Source organism: Doryrhamphus excisus, linkage group LG11 (genome assembly GCF_037039965.1).
Source record: "Doryrhamphus excisus strain RoL-2023G ecotype Guam linkage group LG11, RoL_Dexc_Guam_v1.1, whole genome shotgun sequence".
Classification (NCBI taxonomy): domain Eukaryota; kingdom Metazoa; phylum Chordata; class Actinopteri; order Syngnathiformes; family Syngnathidae; genus Doryrhamphus; species Doryrhamphus excisus.
In genome coordinates, this window is record NC_136367.1 from 19,746,119 (window position 1) to 19,765,593 (window position 19,475).

General features: G+C 40.0%; 1 protein-coding gene across 1 annotated transcript in view; it reads left to right on the top strand.

Annotated features, from left to right (window-relative positions):
- Positions 1-19,475, top strand: part of LOC131099441 (uncharacterized) — a 53,764-nt gene that overhangs the window by 16,905 nt on the left and 17,384 nt on the right. The window contains exons 8-13 of the mRNA XM_078794406.1: positions 13,516-13,648; positions 14,311-14,478; positions 15,363-15,467; positions 17,137-17,179; positions 18,488-18,563; positions 18,900-19,118. Of these exons, the coding sequence (XP_078650532.1) occupies positions 13,610-13,648; positions 14,311-14,478; positions 15,363-15,467; positions 17,137-17,179; positions 18,488-18,563; positions 18,900-19,118 (650 nt within the window). The 5' untranslated portion in view covers positions 13,516-13,609. The remainder of the gene's footprint in view (positions 1-13,515; positions 13,649-14,310; positions 14,479-15,362; positions 15,468-17,136; positions 17,180-18,487; positions 18,564-18,899; positions 19,119-19,475) is intronic.

Below are 19,475 nucleotides of genomic sequence, written 5' to 3' on the forward strand. Positions count from 1 at the left end.
TATTTGTCTCAGCCAATTACACAATTTCACTCTGAGAATACCGAAGAGCTCAGTATTGATAGTTTTGTCTCCAGAGTTGAATGTTTGTACGTCAGTGAATGAGATTTAAAATGGCCACTAATACTCAATTCCCAGCTCAGATGTGGCTGACGCAGGACAGAACGCCATTTACATTCAGCTTCTCTTACTTCAACAGGGCAGCCAGCCAGGTATGGTAGGTGAAAAGGAGTAGGAGAAGAATGGACAGAATGGCTTTGTGTTTTGGTATGTTGTTATGTCATCTTGCTCGACGCCATTCTATACGTATGTTCAGGGGATTGTGTACCTGCTGACTGTGTGAAAGGTGCTTGATGGCATGACATTTGAGTACAGGACCACAAGGTCAAGGCGGGGATGTAAGCCACGGGTGACTTTTTTCCAGAAACAGATGTGTTTGAAGGAATAAAATCTACAGGATTAAAATTTTCAAGAAAAAAGTAGCGGAATTTACGGTAATAATATGCACTACCGCTCAAAAGTTTGGGATCACTTGCAAATTTCTTTGTTTTCCAAAGAGAAACACAATTTTCATGCATTTCCCAAACAACTTTTTTCCATTTCACAAACAATTAAAATTAATCAGATGATTTTTAAAGAAGGATCTACATTTTTGCATAGAGGCCTACTATCAATAACTGTCATCAATCTCCTGATATAAGTGCTAATCCAAGTTAATCATTTTATAAGGATAATAGATGATTAGAAAAAAATCCAAACTGCAACTAAAATCTCTTACCATGCTGTTAACTACTCCCTTCAAAGAGCGGCACAAACTGGGTCTAACAAGGACAGAAAAACGATGCACAACTGTGCAAAAAGACAAAATATCTGAGAGTGTGTAGTTTAAGACACAAACGCCTCACAGGTCGTCACCTGGCTGCTGGACTTCATGGCAGGATTGCCAAGAAAAAGCCATATTTCAGACTGGCCCAAAAAATTCCAAGTGATCCCAAACTTTTGAGCGGTAGTGTATATTGTTTCTGATATTCTCGTGATCGACCGGCAAATTCCCAAAGATCGACTAGTGGCACACGATTGACGGGTTTTTGGTGACCGCTTCATAGACAGATTCCATCCAGGGAATCCTTCAACCATCTTTATTGTGTGTGTGGTTTATTTCTTCATAGAACACACACAGAAAGATGAACAACTTGTTTCTGAGGTCCAAACTGGAGTCAACACAAATTGTTCATGTCATTTAAAAGGTCATCACTAGCTTATGAGCAATAACGGTCAATGCTTGCAGCCTTCACACATCTTTCTCATTCTTCCGTATTTTTCCACTCTCCCATTGTTCTGAACGGATGGGTTTTTAAATTGACAGATTTCCATTAAAGGAACTCTGGCTGTGGCTCAGGGAAGACATATGACAGGGAAGATTAGATGTAAGAATTTCTGCTACCGATTCCTGAAGGTCTCGAAGGTGACCAACCGCTCACATTTAAGCCCGAGCTGATTCTGAGAAAGCCCTCACCTTGTACTCACCTCCAGGACGGCGGCTCGTGTGTGATTTGTGGCTTCAATGGGACCAAGCCTTGTGGGATTGGAAGGTTTTTACAACAGAGCTGCATCAGAACATTATGGAGATCCACAGCTGTCCAAGGCTGCATGTTCAGTGTTCAATATGATCTGGAGGATGGCCAATCTTTTTGTGCATCTTTGAACTTCACACCACACTGTAAGCTCATTATGGAGCACTTATTGTTAAGGCCTAACCTCCGTGATGGTAAATATGAGCAGTAAATATTCAGTATGCGGAATCCAGCATTGTTGAGGTATAACCTCTGTGATGGTACATATGAGCAGTAAATATTCAGTATGCACATGTAGGCCTTAGGTCACGTTGTTCCTCTTTTAACTTAAAGAACTGCCAGAAAACATTTATTTATTAATGAGGATTTAACTTGCTCTTCGTTTTTTCTTTGTTTTTTCATCCCCCTTCATACTAGACTTGTTACAAATTACACATCCCACAAGGAAACAAGTCGAGCTGCTTGACAAGGCGCACACACCTCCATCCACCCTCACACACACACAGACACACACAGACACACACCGATGCAGAATGTTTTGCTCATAAGTGGGAGGAATGAAGAGACGCTTGTGGCGTCATAGAAACACAGACACACCGCAGTGGTTAATGTGTGTTTGTTTGCAGTGACACGGTCCTGCTATTCCAAGTCTGCCGACTGTTTGATGTGTGTTAGTTTCCATGGAGGACCGAGTAAAGTTGTTGAGTTGTGTTCATGTTTTCCTGTGTGTGTGTGTGTGTGTTTGAGCAACTTCCCATTACATAATTGCCAAGCCAAGCAAATATTTCTACTCTGGGTTTTAGACTTGATGCAGTATTACGCAAAGTCTGACACATGCACACATGAGTCGGGTTCTTGGCCAAAGTCCATGTGACTCCAAAACTCTGGGTGGCGATGTTGGCCATTTCAGCTCGTTTAGCTGTGGAAGTTTTTCAACAAGGTGGAGGAAGAAGCCACGAAGAGGGCAAACATGCTTAGGCTCATACGTGCGGTCTCAAACACGCGCCCCGCGGGCCAAATGTGGCCCGCAGGACACTAGTTTGAGGCCCCCGCCTTGATATGAAAGTTTAAAGTTAGTGCGGCCCGCGCAAGTTTGATATGGATGCTGTATGGTATCATGTACCCAGAAAAAATGATTACGTTTGATTAATGTTCATGTTAAAGGTTAAATAACTGTTAATAGTTATCCTCCCTGTCCGTGTGGAAGTGGTAAGTTTTTGGCTATTTAAGTTTAAAGGAAATAAGTTGAAGTCTACCGTTTAGGTCGCTAGCTCTCTAGTTTGCGAGTTAGCATGTGTCTCAAGACCCTGCAGTTGCGCAATATGTTGTAAATAAAATAAGTATAAATGTGACTATAGTCGTGTTTTGTCATGTCTACAGGGCTCTAATAATGCTTTGTTCATTTTAATCTGAAAAAAAATAATTTGTCTAACCATATGTGGTTTCTTAAGTTCTTATTATTTGCCATTTTATTATTATTATTATATTTATTTATTACTGATTGCTTTTTTATTCTTGATTTGTTTATTTTTTTTATTTCTTATTTTGTGTAGAAAACTAAAAAAATAATATATTTGAGAACAGTGGAATGTTTTATCAGAGCTTTTCTTGTAGAAAATCGGAACCAAAGCAAAGGTTATTCATTTTTCTGTTTTTAATAAATGCGTTTTTTTTTTTTTTTGGAAAACCTGATGCGATCCAGCCTCGCCCAGACCCTAGCTCCAGTGGCCCCCAGGTAAATTGAGTTTGAGACCCCTGTTCTATAGCTTTAAATTGTCTCATTCTTTATGTAAAAATGCCCTTCTCCTTTTTGCGTTGTCTTCTCGTCTTGTGAATGGATTGTTGTCAATGCTGCACTTTCAGTTCTCCACAGAGACTTCCGCTATCAGAGAAAGCTCGCTCTGTTGATCAATCGATGAAATGTTTTTTTAATGCAGGAGGAACAGGGTTTCCAAACTGAATAGCCTGCGTCTTCATGTGACGTTTCTTCTTGCAATAATTCTCTTTTTAGCGCATGAAAATGCACCGACTGTTGTCTGTCAGGTGGCAAGCGGAGAAAGAATCACTGTTTCCAAATTGTAAGGGTTAAATGGGTTCACCTTTCCTGCTGGGAATCCCTGCACGCGAGAACACACTGAAACTAGAAAGTTTGACCGAGTGCAATCCAATTATTCCTATCACTCTCAGCGGTAACGACTTAATTACCTCTTTGCATGCAGTGTGAGATTTGACAATAAAATAATCACGTTATTTATTCAATTTTTAATCAACTGGCACCAATCTCAGAGGAAAATTCCTCATTTTTCAAATTTTGATTGGTCAGCCCAGAAGGAAAATGAAATTGGGTAGTTCAATTTTGGAACATGATGATGATTAGTATTTTTCTCCTTTGTGTAGCAAAGCCTGTGTAAAAATCAAAGTGTTGACTTCATATGAAAAGTATACTATGATAACGTTTGTTATGAATCAACACTTCATCATAATCGAATTGCGTTGAATTGCAGTAGCGCCGATACCTCTCCCGAGGTTAAGATGATAGAACATTTTGAGCTTAGATGTGAAAAATAAACTTTAGACACCGCATGGACAGGCTTCTAACAGCATGACATGAAAACACTTTTTTCGGTGTCATCATAACGTTGTTTGATATTTGCACTCCCTGTGTGAGTTGAGCACCTCAAAGCAGCCCGTGTACCCCTTTTCATAACGCCATGGAACTTGTGGCACCATCATACTTTGGGAGGTGGATGTGCAGCTTATATATATATATTTTTTTTTTTCTCCCACTGAATTAGCAAATTAATTAAAATACATGAAAAAGCCTCGGTTGGTGATCTGAAAGGTGGGTCTCTCGGTGTTAATTATAGAGCAGTTTTTGGTCACCTGCTTGCTTAAAGTTTGCGGACCTTCTGAAGTATTCACGTACAAAGGAATAGTTTGGCATTTTGAACTAAAATGACACAACTGTCTCATTACCAGTGGTGGATTTCTAAATGGCAACTATCATCAAGGGTAAGTGTTGTACTATATCTAACATAAACCAGCATCATGAACATCTTAGCTTGTTCTCCCATCGATTCCCTTACAGTCCTTTGTGCGTATGTAACACTGCAATCTGCAAATTGAGTTAACTCATTTGAATTTAGGGTGGATCAATATTAAACAGCAAATCTTTCTTTTAAATCTAATGATTAGACAACATGATCTCATTTCAGAATGCTTAGTGGTGAAGCAAAAAGAGACGAGGAGGGATGCTCTCCTGGTCGCCCGTTCTCCCAAAACTCATTGTTTGGTTTGAGAGTCTGAAGCTGTGTTGACAAAAATCCCAAAATGGTTTAGTCAACCGTGAAACACATCTGCCCTCCCGCCGCAGCAACACAACACACCGACTAATGATTTTCTCTTTCTAGAAATGACCAAGAAAAAAAGAATTAGCCATTGATGTTTTTGTAAATGTACATGAATAAATATCTGTTTATTTTCCATACTGCTTATTCCATTCACGGTTTGGGGAGGAGCTACTGTACTCAGTGCTGACATAAGCTGGTACACGATACGGTTTTAAGAAGTGTTGCTTTTAAAGCTCACATTGTAAGCGTTAATTCTAAGTGACAGGAAGTCACATTGAACGTTTGAAGTACTCACATTCGTTGCTGTTCCACTTCAAGCGCAAACATTACATTTTTGTCAACCAAAACATGAGAACACCATCAGCGACTAGCATATGTTAACTCATGTGGTTGCAGGGAAGAAAAAATATTTCTCACAATTATGACTTAAACTGCATAAAAATCGGCAAAGCAACACCTGTAAATATATTAAGAAGTTCTATATATTTCAATAAGACTGCATCATCCCTCATCCCTTGCTACATCACGCTTAGAATATCCTTCACTCGCTGTAAGGCATTTTTAAAAAACTAATGAATTGATGATGGAGGGATGAAAATTTCGACAAAAAAGTAGTAACCAGTAGTACACTTAAAGTTGCAGAGAGAGAGAGAAAAAATAAAAAATTCCGACATGACATCCAACAGTTCCAATCCAATCCACTTCATTTATATAGCACATTTTATAATTTGTGTTGCACAGACTAGTAAAATAAAAAGTAATAATCCAAAACTAAAAGATCATTTAAGAAATAAAATAGTAAAATAGATATTAAAAACAAGAAGCAAAGCAATAAAAGTATAAAAAAATAAAACCAATTAAAATAAAAAGAAAGAACGAACAGTTCTCCTCCCATTCTGTGTGGAAGTGGTACATATTTGGCTTTGTACTTTGTCCTTTTTCCCCATTCATTTTCAAACCTATCCTTAAAAGAAAACCACACTTCTTGGAGGGGGTTTGGGGGGGGGGGGGGTGTTGAAATTTCATCCACAATCAGCATTTGAGACATGACCCTTTCTGTGCGCTCTAAAGATATAATCAGTATATATGTCAGTAATTGCCGAGATGCGGCAAAGAGAGGATTAAATCAGTTGTGCTTCTTCCTAATACTTTTCAGCCATGTTTCATTGTTTCAGGGTAACCGTATGTGCTTTATTGTCATTTTCATAAGCCGCTTCAAAATAAACCACCATTACCAAAAATCCCACTTTGTAGTATTTTTCTCAGTTTCAGGTCTTGAGGTTGTAATTAGCGTGTAGGACTGTCCTTAACCTCACACATGATAATTACATGGCAGCTTCCACAGTGATTACTGCTGCTGCAGTGCTCAGAGGCGGCTGAGATCTACAGCGTGTCACGTTATCTGCCTGCTGGAATGGAACTGGTTGCAGATAATTGCTTATTATTTCACATAAAAGGGGCTCTGGTGAGTGAGAAGAGATAAAATGGAGCTCACTTCAACCACCTCTTTGAAGGCTACTCGTGTTTATGTCGACATGGCGGTACACCTTCTGTTCCTCACCTGAAGCAGTGTGGCTCGGCTTTTGTTTTGATGGCGTCTACTGGCAAAGGTGTCGTGGAGCAAAGGGTCCTTCACAGACCACACAAGCAAAACCTCTTAGATCACAGACACATCCGTTACTGTAGTATTGCCTTTTTCAGCTACGCTCTTCTGCAGAGCGCCGTACTACTGCATGTTGACTGCCATATGGTTTGGCTTTGTGCCTGTCCCTGCGTTGCGTGCCAGGGAATAAACTCCAAATGGGCCATGACAGGAAGTCGGGGTGATGCTGAAGGCGCTGTTGGAATACTGTCTTTCCGGGAAATAGTCTTTTGCAAACGGTTGATGTGTACACCCTGTTTCTGTCCTCGCACCATCATGTGGTATTTGTCATGCATGTGGAGGAGCCTGATGTAGCATGGCGTGGAATAGAAAGAGACCGTGGTCCAAATATTCTGCTGAGTCCGCCGCTCTCTTTGGAGAATCACAGATTAGGCTCAGTGTGTGTGGCAAGCGAATAAACACACCCTTAGAAATGTCCTTCAGCTGCTTCCTCTTTGCATCTGCGGCATGCCAATGGTTGTTCGTGTCCGCACTCACTTAGTCTCCCCCCAACTTGGAGCTGCCCATTAGCCAACGGTAGCTGAGTGGCTCTCTTGCTAGCGGTGCAGTGGTCGAGAGTGCTGAGGTGGGAGCCAAGGCTTTTGCGGTAAAACCTCTTAGGTGTCCTCCACTGTGATACTCAATTAAATTGTACATTGTGATTTCAAGAGGCTGCTTCCATTAACATTTTTAGAGATGTGCCTTAGAGTCATTTTTGCATTTTGAAGAAGCGCTGCTCTTCTTGAAATTCAACCATTTTTGTAGTTCTGTTTTCTTTTTGAATGTGTGGTGTTTGGAAATGCGTTTTACTGCACCGAAGTAAAGTTTGTATGCAAACTTTTGCCTCGGTTTTCATACAAGTAGGTGTGTCCCATTGACATGCATTGTTAGCTAGCTCATATTTACTATTTTTCTGGCGTTATAATGCACAGAAAGAGTAAAGAAACATGTGCTTATGTTTCCCTTTAACGTAATGTTCATTCATTCATTTTCTCCCGCTTATCCTCACGAGGGTTGTGGGGGGTGCTGAAGCCTATCCCAGTTGTTCCTGGACTGGTCGCCAGCCAATCACAGGGCACATATACACAAAGAACCATTCACACTCACATTCATACCTACGGACAATTTGTGGGAGTAAACCGGAGTACCCGGAGAAAACCCATGCATGCACAGGGAGAACATGCAAACTCCATACAAAAATGGCAGAGGGTGGAATTGAACTCGGGTCTCCTAGCTGTGATGCCTGCATGCTAACCACTTATCCACCATGCAGCCACATTTCAATATGTTTTGACTAATAATAGACCACGAACTACCACGAAACAGCAATCATTTATTAATTTATTAAAACCACGATATGACGAGGGAGCGGTAATCGAACCATCCGTTTGGAAGGAACTAACAAAGACCGAGGTACCACTGTACTCTGTATTCAAACACAGCAAAGACGAGATGAGTTCTTCCGCGAGGGCTTATGAGCACCACCGTTCTCTCGCTGATTTACGATGTCCCTACAAACACCTCGGGCAAAAGGAAATAGGAAGAAAGATATTTCAGGTGACTGCTATGAGTATGGATGATAGCTCTGTGGTGTGGCATGTCCTTTATCAGACAGATAAGCACAGCGGTGACACGCTTCTCTACGCTCTAGCTGTATTTCTACCCAGGGCGCCGCTTTCCAGTGAACTCTACGACAAGGTCACGCCTTTTCAAAGTGCATTTCAGCGTTGCCATTAGCATAATATTATGCATGAAGGTTGTTGGCATTTGTTTTCACTGGCAGCCTCTTGCACAACACAGAGATCACACTGAAATGCGGGATGAATTAAAATTCATTTGGAGGTAGTGTGAACGGAAAACTAATTGACTTTGGAAACAAAACACTTAAAGCATAAATATGTCTGTTTAAAACAAATGTTTTTTTTTCCTCTTTGTTACTAAATATGAAAATAGTCTTAGCCAAAGACGGGAAAGAAATAACATGCAAATGCAATGCAAAACATCTGCAAATAACATGAGAATAGTCATAAGCGTGTGATTAAAACACACAAGTAGAAAAATATAGCAGATACTGAATGAAATATTCATACATGGCAACCAACCAAAAGAAAATGAATTAACAAACGACCAAAAAGAAAAGAAATCTCCGTACTGTTTCCCTCTGTGTGTGTCGTGTTGCTTCAAAGGCAAACGAGAACGAGGGTGAGAGTTCCGTAACGGCAAAACTTGTCATTAGGAGTTTTCTTTGAAAGATGTGCAAGATGACTTGACAGACATATATACGTAGTACTGCTAATAGCAAACAAACAACAGCTCGTCTGTGTTTTTTCTTACTGATCTTTTCACTTCTGGATACAATACCCATATTTCAGTTTTGAGTATTCGTCGATATTGATCAGATCTCACCATGAATCATAAATACAGTATTTGTATGACTCATTTTGATGTTAGAAAAGACTTGATCGATTGGTATTTCTCAGACAGATACAATAGGATCTGTGGGCTGGGCATCGAGCACAATCAATCAACCTGCCTTTTCTGATATAGCTAATAACCTTTTGCCGTCCCATATCAAATGTTCTTGGATGTTTGAGGGAACCGTGGTCTGAAGTGAGGACTGAAGTCAGACCCCAGAGACACCAAGATGCCTTCAAGAAAACACTAAGCATCATCTGAGAGTCTCGGTGCCGTTGCGAGTGTGTGCCAAGCGGTGAATTTATGTTTGATGGCGGTGAGTGTCCTTGTCCCTGTCAAAAACTCCCAGTGATTTACAGAATCTATTGTGCCGTAGATCAGAAGGGCTGTCACACATCAGACGTATTTTGGGAGCATGTGTCAGACTTATTCACAACCTCTTCAGATGCTTAGTGTTTACTGCAAAGTGAAATAGTGGAGTTGGCGTATTGGATTTTTTGGGAAGGCACGTTGGGCATGTTACCGGTTTCAAGTACAGTAAAGTCTTGTTATATCAATATTGTCGGAAGTTGGAAAAAATATCGATATAACCGGACTGTCGATATATCCGATCCTGCGCCGAACTGCATTAAAAGTGGGCAATAATGCACTCGACATTGTTCTATAGTATAGAACATTGTTCTATAGTATAGAACAATGTCGAGCAGCTTAAATCAATCTTTGCTTAAGGATTTCAATGCCAAAAAAGAACACGGCGAACGGCTGCTTCCAGTCAACACATACCGATTCCCGCACTTCCTGGTTCACAGGTCATGCTCAACCCGCCCCACATAGCTGGCCATACACATGCCTGCAACAGAAGAACCAACTGCAGGCAGCATGTACATATGAAAAACAGTGATTATTGCAAGCGATAAAAAGATATCTGAATACAACACAATTAAATACATGTATTTGTACGCTTGTGTCTTAATAGGTGTGGAATAGGTGTGTATGCTATGTCAGTTGGTTCTTCTGTTGCAGGCATGTGTTTGGCCAGCTATGTGGGGCGGGTTGAGCATGACCTGTGAACCAGGAAGTGCGGGAATCGCTGTGTGTGCTGCGCTCTGAAGTGTGAAAAATAAAGTTGACTGGAAGCAGCCGTTCGCCGTGTTCTTTTTTGGTATTGAAATCCTTAAGCAAAGATTGATTACGCTGCTTTTGTATCGATATAAGCAGACCAAATTGGCTGGCGGGAGATGAAAAGGGCATCGTAGTAACCGGATTATCATAATAACCGGGTATCGTACTAACGGAACTAATTATATCATAAAAGACTAGAAATTTGCCGGGAAATGAAAATAGTATCGTAATAAGCAGTACTTCGATATAACCGATATCGATATAACGAGACTTTACTGTATAAAATTGTGCGTCATACCGTACGGAAACGATATGAAAGAAAGTGGAGGTCCGGCGCAGCCACTAGGTAGAAATACTTTGTCACGTTCTGTGTTGTTCCTCGCGGTCGGAACTGGACTTTGATTTTTGAACCCCTGAGCGTTAGCATTTAGCGACACCGCTACGTCCATGCTGCTGTTGTGTTGATATTTTACTCACGGCGAGGGTCACTAAATGCGGAGCTGTGATTGAGAATGAGAAGTGGAGGATAAGTACTATAAAGCGTTTACTCTCCACGGAACAACATGCAACAACCACTTCACAACATCTCAGTTGCTAACAACAATCACATGACCCATAAACGGACCCTCATGGGTCTTGCATGGATTACGTACATAAAAAACTCAAATTCATATATGGCCCTTCATCTTCCTGCCTTGATCAGTTTGTATACTGTATCTACCCCCCCTCTGAGGAGAGAGACTATCAGGTGTGAGGGGAAAAAAATGTTAGCAGAGCTGTTACCATGGCAACTGATTCTCTGAGCTCAGCCAGTACTCTTCCACAGACATGCATACATGAGCACTGCCTCCCTGATGCCCTCTCTGTCTGCCTTCATAGACTAATGCACACCCCCTTGGTTAGACCGGGGCGGGAGACGTGCCAGGGATGATTCTGGAGGCTTTAATAAGGATCCAAAGTTGGAACGTTCTGCCTGTGATATCCGATGAGGGTAGATACGCAACACTTTGTCACTCCGGTATGCACGCTGCAAAGCACACGGCACATTCATTTTCTAATTGCGTATTGTTCTGCAGTGGTCTCGCTCACTGGGTCGATTGTGGGTAACAGTCTGTTGCAATGAAATGAGCACATCCACGTAGTTCTATTGCTGTGTTCTGCAACATCAATTTGTGTTCATTTTGCAATTTATTTCATTTTTCTGAGAAAATGTCTCCATAATGGAGGCTTTATTTATTTCAGACTTTCAGTAAACTGACGTCAAAGGCCAACACTAACACTAAAATAGTGCAATACTAAATTTGCCTTTCCTGCCAGCACGTTTAGGGCTTCAACTAATGATTATTTTCTCAATCAATTAATCTGATTAATCAGTTAGGCCCTAGATGGACCAAATCAATATGAACCAAACACAAACCAAGTGGTTTAGTCTGTAATATATCAGAAAGTTTTCCAAAGTCAATGCAGATTTAACATTTTGAATGAAATACTGAAATAGTTGTGGATTAATTTGATAACCGATTAATCATAGATATGCCCTACACATGTTGACTACCCAATATCCACAAATGGTAACAATGTTATAAAATGGTCAGAGTCAGCAATGAAACAAACCTTGTTTCACTGCGCTGACGATAAATGTTTATTGTTTATTATTTAAATGTGGCAAAAAATTATCTGCCAACAGAATTCACGTTTTCCTTTTCTGCTGTCGAATTATTTTGCTTATTTTAAGTAATATAAATATTATTCAAGTACTTTATGGCTCCCCAAACGTATGCTTTTGTTGAGTGCATACCTGTTGTTAAGCTTTGTCCTCTTTTTTTATAGCAAATGTTATTGTTATTGTACGAAACATCAACCAGTAATTCAGGGACTTAAGTTAAATAAGTCAGCACTTTTGACTTTGATTTCAAATCTTGCTTGGATTTGCACTTTTCCAAGTGCAGTACTGCGGTATTTCGCTGGCATCACTTTCCTATTTGTTGCATATTTTGTCAATAATAATCAATTAAACAAACTTCATGTTGATTTTCAAAAATACCACTAAAATCTTCTGAAGTTCATTTTGGACAACAAGGCAGGCAGGAGGACGTACTGCAGAGAGCCGGCATGTAAACGACCTTCTTCCTCTTTGGCATCCATTGATTTATGCACATTCATAGTCTAAATCAATCCTGCTTTGCAGCAAAATATATATACAAAATAAGCAAAATACAGGAGAAACGATTTGTGACCTGTAAGGGAATACTTGCAAACAACCTGCCAGCGCACCCATTCTCGCAGTTTCTAATAGGAAATAAAAAGCTCTATTTTACATGAACACCCTATCAGTCATTTAAAAATAATGTCAACGTTTGGGCATTCCCTCCTCGCAGTTCATAAAGATTCAGTGCACTCCACTTGGCTCATAATGACATTTTTTGTTTGTTTTTATACTGTATCATTATTTTAATGCTCCCCAAGCTTAAATGCAGTCTGTTGAAATGAAAAGCTGCGTTCGCGTCTGTCAAACACTGTGATTATAAATGATGGTGTCGTATTGACAAACTAGCAGGGAAGAACTAAAGGTGAGGAAGGGTTTGGCAATCCTATTACCTTGTGAAATAAGTCATGCCGATCCCTCAGTGAACCGGAGTGAACAATTAGTTCTGGCTCACCAGCATTATGTTTCTGGGCTTGTGGGATCAGATTCTTCTCCTGTGGTCTGACATCCAAGGTCCTGCACTGTGGTCTCCATGTCATTAAAGTTCATGCCTTCATAGGAGGAATTTCCCGTTGCAGTTGTTCCTCGTTGACAGCGTTCCAGGCCAGACTGTAATAAATTAATTTAGGATAGGATTCAGTGTTAAAGGGGAAACACACTTTTTTTTATTTTTCCCATCATTCTCAATCCTTATGTGAAAGATTTTTCTGTGCATTCTAGCACAGATAACTAGTACATATAAATTCCCAAAAAAGTGCAGTTCACCTTTAAGAAATTGAATATTTTGTAGTTAGAGTATAGAAAACACAATAGTGTGAGGGGGGGGTGACTGTATGTGAAAACAAAAAACAAAAACATAATTACAAAAAGTGCATCATTTTGTTTTCAACTGCTTCTTTTTCTTTCCCACTTAAATCTTAAATCTTACATCTCAAAACACTACAATCTGGTGTGACAGCAAATGTTTTTGTTTCACTGGCAATGATACAAATCCGCAGTTCCAAATCCACAGTGGGGGATGTTGAGCAAGACGATATAATGCACATCATTTTTATGTCTTGTGCAGGAAAAGTACACATATACAAGGCAGATGCCCTACAAGACTTAACAAAACAAAACTAATCATACAATAAGACATTGTGGAATATTGCACTGTATAATATATCATTCTATATCTCTTGAAAGTATTTGTGTGATTGTTTGTTTCAGGTTGCTGTCTTGGCTCAAGTGACAGAAGTGTGTGCTTCTTGAGTGTCACCGAGAGGCCATTAGTCCTCCCAGACCACAGGGGGCAGTGGCAGACATGCAGGGCTCAGCCTTGGATGGCAAAATGGCCAAACAGGTGGGCATGTTAACTGGTGTTAATGTCGAGTGAAATGTCTACAACTAAAGAAACAACATTTTTTTCTTATATGACATCTATTAAGTAAATCAAATATGAAGAATATGGGTAACAATAGTATAAAGTTAATTGACCAGGAAAAGGCTTGGAAGGAGGAGGTAGACTTAGGCCTATTATACTCGAATATAAGTGATATGTAGTATTCTGGTCACTAGGCGGCAGTAATTACACAAAACAATGAAACATTACCTTACATGACATTACCTTAACACAACGCGTAGTCATGAAGTCAGCCATGGCATCTCTGACATAATAGGGTGAAAACAATGTTTTATTCCCATTTAGTGTGGAAGTGGTATAGAAGAAATTTGAGGATAAATATTTTTGTCGCTAGCTTGTTGGCTCGTCTGGAGTCCCTGCAGCAATAAGAGTGGAAAGATGACAATATTGTGTTATTTTATGTCTACAGGGCTCTAATAATGTTAAAGGTAGTTAGAAGTCAGAAACACATTTTCTATGCTCTAACTACAAAAATATTAAATTATATTTTTTCCCCACAGTTTACCTGCACTATTATGACATTGTGGTGAATGAGAAAAAAAACTGAATAAATAAACTGAATGTGTGCAACTAACTCTCCTGTTACTTTTACGTCACTAAAGGAGCAGAATTCCAAGCTTCTGGATGAAGTCAAAGAAAGCGATGACACATCTGAGAAGACATCCCCAAACAGGAACCTGAAATCACCACAGAAAAGCTCCAAGCGACTTAAAACGACCCCATTTAAAGTAGCCCTGCTGGATTTGTCTGATTTCAAAGGAGACATTGAGGTATGCACCATAAAACACACGCGGGGACGGGTTCTCTTTATACTGTTATTTTCTCCGGTTCTAAGACGAGCATAGAGTGGATGAGGCAGGCGAAGGAAATAAAAGAGATGCCATGCTGAGCGCTCATGGCGGGTGCCAGACCAGAGCAATGTTACGTTTGCTTTATAAAAAGTCAACCAGGAAAATAGCGCAGATCTGTTATGGTTAGGCCAGCAATGGGAAATCATGACATTTCTCTCTTGGATGGAAGAAAAACTGTATAACTGAAATATTGTAAATACATAAGAAAATATACAGTATATTCAAGTTCAGAAACTACATACAGTGGTATGAAAAAGTATTTTGGAATTTCTCACATTTCTGCATAAAATCACCATCAAATGTGATCTGATCTTTGTCAAAATCACACAGATGAAAAAACAGTGTCTGCTTTAAATGAAACCACCCAAACATTTATAGGTTTTCATATTTTAATGAGGATAGCATGCAAACAATGACAGACAAAGATGGTGATTTTATGCAGAAATGTGAGAAATTCCAAAAGGTTCGGATATTTTTTCATACTACTGTATGGTGCATAAATATATTGTGTAAACTAAAATGTCGTATTACTTTTCTTTGGTCCAAGTAATCTAAAAAAGGAAACAAATATTTCTGTGTACACATTTTTTCAGCCACCATCAAACAAAGCTGGTCTCATTGCCAAATTTTAATAAAACTTTTATCATCATATCAATAATAACTGGCATCCACCAAGAGTCTTGAGTGTCCTTCAGCCTTGTCGTTATCTTGTCAGTGATATTTGCTATACGGCCATAGCAGTGTGTCCTGTGAGAAACACTATTAGTGAACCAAACAACCCATTTCTACGTTGATCATTGCAGAAACACTCCAAAGGACAGACGCTGATAGACGTGGTGTGCGAGCACCTCAACTTGCTGGAGAAGGACTACTTTGGCCTAACCTTTGCAGACGCAGACACCCAAAAGGTCAGCGGGTTGCTCGCTGTAATTTTGTAATGGGTCATTTGAGTGCGAAAACATGCACAAAGAAATCAGCATTCCTCTCACTTGTTGGCTGGGTTGAGTCCCTCCAATATTCACTCTCCATCACTTTGGAATGAATGGGAAGAGGAAGTGCTTAGTCAGACTGCATGCTGCTGACGGAAAGATTCAAATGCAAGATGCGCATTTTCAATTGAATTCGCAAATAATGTTGTTTTTGTGTTAACCCGTAGACAGTAGAAATGACTTACTAACTGCTGGGTGACATTTTCTACCTAAATGAGACATGGACAATGGATGAATGAGACAAGATTCTCACATTACCTGTTGTTTCGGCGATCAGGTCTGGTGCTTGTGTGTCTCACCCAACATTACAGTAACATGACTGAATGACTGTTGAATTATTTCTGCTTGAGGAAAGAAGCTGTGGGTATGTTTGACTTAGATCTATGCCGATAAGTAAGGGTGCACAGCGGCTTATTATGATATAATGAAATAATTGACTACAGTGAGCAGAAAGGGGGGGGGGGCACTATGTCTGTTCCCATGTTGTCTGATTGGTAGGTTGCAGGTTTTGACAGAGGCTGGTCTCCCCAGCAGGTATGTGATTGCACAACGGGCCACAGAGGAACAGCTCGCCTTTTTGAAGACAGAAAAGAGTCCCTTTGAAATTGTAACTGTCATTAGCATAGAGACAATTTGACAGCATGTTGGGACTTGTTGGGACTTGATGCATTTAGCATGTTTGATGATTGGGGCGAAGCGCGAGGCTTTATACAGAAGTAAACTCACATGAAAGATACAAAATAAAAGTAAATGCAAAAGCACAACGTTACATTGAACTGCACTGGGACCTTACATGATCTGTATTTATAATTAAAGAACTGGATATAATAGCAAGTAAAGCTTTGTATTTAAAATTTTCACTGAAAAGAATTTAGACATGTTGTTGAATGTTATATAGCGAAATAAAAAGAAAGCAATGCACAGGTTGAACCCCCATCCTGCTGGTTTGGAGGCATCAGATGAGGAAAAGCGAAACACATGGCACGTGGAAATATACTGAAGCCGGCAAAATGATTGAGTTCTTTTTTTTCCATTTATTCTGTGAATAATCAATTAATTTATTTTAAGTCTAGCGGCCAGGATAGTTTTTTTTCTTGTCACGTTTTAATCTTGTCCTCCAAAATATATAAACAAAATATTTGGCAAAACCACACCTAATAATACAGTATTATATATCTGCAATAGAGAATATGTGCTCAATTTCCAGTGCGAGTGTGTAGAGCATCTAAATACCAGGATTTACAGCCAGTGTTACTTTGGGTCAATATACCCTGATGAGATCCTCTAGCAGCCAAATAATAAACGGTGCCACCGGCTGGCAATATAGCTTGCTGCATGATCAAATACGATAAGAGCAGCAGGGTAAAGAGGAGCCATTTGCAACACAATAAAGAAACAGATGCTCCATCAAATTGACTCTGTGCACGTTTTAACTGCTCAGCAGCGGAGGGCTCACTGGCTTTATTTAACCATAGAAAGATTCTTTCATTAGCGACACCAACGGAAATGAAAGGAAAATGTGTCATCAGTGTTTGCAATTGTCATATTTCTTGTCTTCCTTGAGTCAATTCTGCCTTCTGTCTTCCAGAACTGGTTGGACCCCTCCAAGGAAATCAAGAAACAGATGCGCAGTGAGTGTCTTCTGGAGATGCCAGGATAATAGATATTTTACTTTCAGTCAAACCGCACAGTACAATTTGTATAAATTTCATGTCCGCACGCCATCCTTCTCATTCACACTTACCAGCCTCGTTGTGTCTGCATAACTACGGAATCTAACAAAATCCAATACATGAGCCGTTTTAAAAATGTAAATATAGACGATCCTCAATATTTGCGGTTGTTACGTGCCGAGACCATCTGCAAATTGCAAATAAATGCGAGCAATTGAGACAGCTGATTTTTGATGCTATGGTGCTGCATCAAGACACGACTGTTAGCGTTCTTTTGCAACTGTGGATCAGTATTTGCAGTAAAAGTCTATCCATCCGTTTTCTGGACCTCACGAGGTTTTCGCTTATGGTGCTATCCCGACAATTTAGAGACTCAGGCATGTACCATATTTTCTGGACTATAAGTCGCTCCGGAGTATAAGTTGCACAAGCCCTAAAATGCATAATTAGGTAGAAAAAAACATACATAAGTTGTACTGGAGTATAAGTCGCATTTTTTGCGGGTAATTTATTTTTAACTACTTGACCAAAACAGACATTAAGTCCTCTTGGAAGGCAAGTTCTAACATTAATAAAAGAATAGAGAACAGGCTGAATAGGTGCAAGATATGCTAACACAATGGTTATTCAGCTACACAAAAAATAAACATAAACAGAAAAGGTGTCCAGTGTTTATGTAGCATCAACAGTTTTTCATTTATAAGTCGCTCCGGAGTATAAGTTGCAGGAACAGCCAACCTATGAAAAAAAGTGCGACTTATAGTCCGGAAAATACGGTATATTTTTGGAAAGTGGGAGGAGAGGGAGGACCGTCCACACAGCTTTCAGATCAAAACGATGAAGTATTTCATTGTTTTAGCCTTTCATTCACACGGCGACAGCCTTCATGATATTTTTTTATGAATGGCAGATGATTAGAATTTAATTTTTTTCCTGATTATGTCACACTTGTCTCAGTTCCAAATACAAAATAGAATTGGACAACAAGGAAGAAACCATTACGTATGAATTGGTATACAACATCCAGATTTGATACTGGATTGCAGTACACTTTCCAAGCATTGACAGGACTCGTGTTCGGCTGCAGCTAATGCTCTAACAAGTGCTGTTGGTTTGGGAGAGGGAGAGGTTGAATGAATTACAGCCCTTGTATTGGATCTAATTCTAGTATACATGTGTACCAAGTGTCAGGGGAGTGTACATCCTTTCTTTTTTTCTAGGACAGACATGACAGTTATAAGCTTTCAGCTCTCGTTCTCTCTGCAGACTGTCTCTGGCACTTTGCCTTTGCCGTCAAGTTCTACCCTCCAGACCCCTCTCAGCTCACCGAAGATATTACCAGGTAGAGTATAAAGCACACAATCAAACGGCATCGACTGTTGGGGGGGGGGGGGGGGGCACATGTGCTGCCAATATGAATTCAGTCACATGTCAATTGCTTGCTATTTTTAATTTTCCTCAATATTTTGTCTTCATGTAGAAGTACCGTAACAATTTACATGGTATATTTGCTCTCACGTCAAAGCAAACCGAATCCCCCGCTCCGTTAAGGATTAGACCTGGAATGCTGCTAACAGCCGGGGATTTACTCTGCTGAATACGTGCCGGAGCTTGCCTTTCCTCAGCCTTGTTTGACTTCCAAAGCTCTCCTCTCCTCCCCTTTTTTTCCATCTGACAGATACTACCTATGTCTGCAGCTGAGGGATGACATGCTGTCAGGTCGCCTGCCGTGCTCGTTTGTCACCCACGCCCTGCTGGGTTCCTATACGGTTCAAGCAGAGCTCGGCGACCATGATCAGGATGAGCACGGCTCCGACTATGTCAGCGATTTCCATTTTGCACCCAATCAAACCCGCGAGCTGGAGGAGAGAGTGATGGAGCTCCATCGGAACTACAAGTACGACTTCACACGCCGGCGTATCGATCAGATTTTTTTATCCACCAGACATCAAATCTCTAATCTCCATTTTTTTAATGACTTTTTCACGTTATTTCAAAATATTTCATCACACCGTCTTGCCATCTTTGTTTGAGATAAAGTTAAGGATTTTGTTTTGAAAACCAAGTATTTTCAAGCAGAGACACACTGTGATATGTAGTATTCTACACTGATCACGGGTGTCAGTAATATTACATTATGTTACATTGAGGAAGTATGAAACCTGAAGTAAAAAAAATGAACAAAAACAAGGAACTCAAGCATGAGTCTATACTATGTCTTATTTTCTATTATTATCATATTGGGTAATATGAT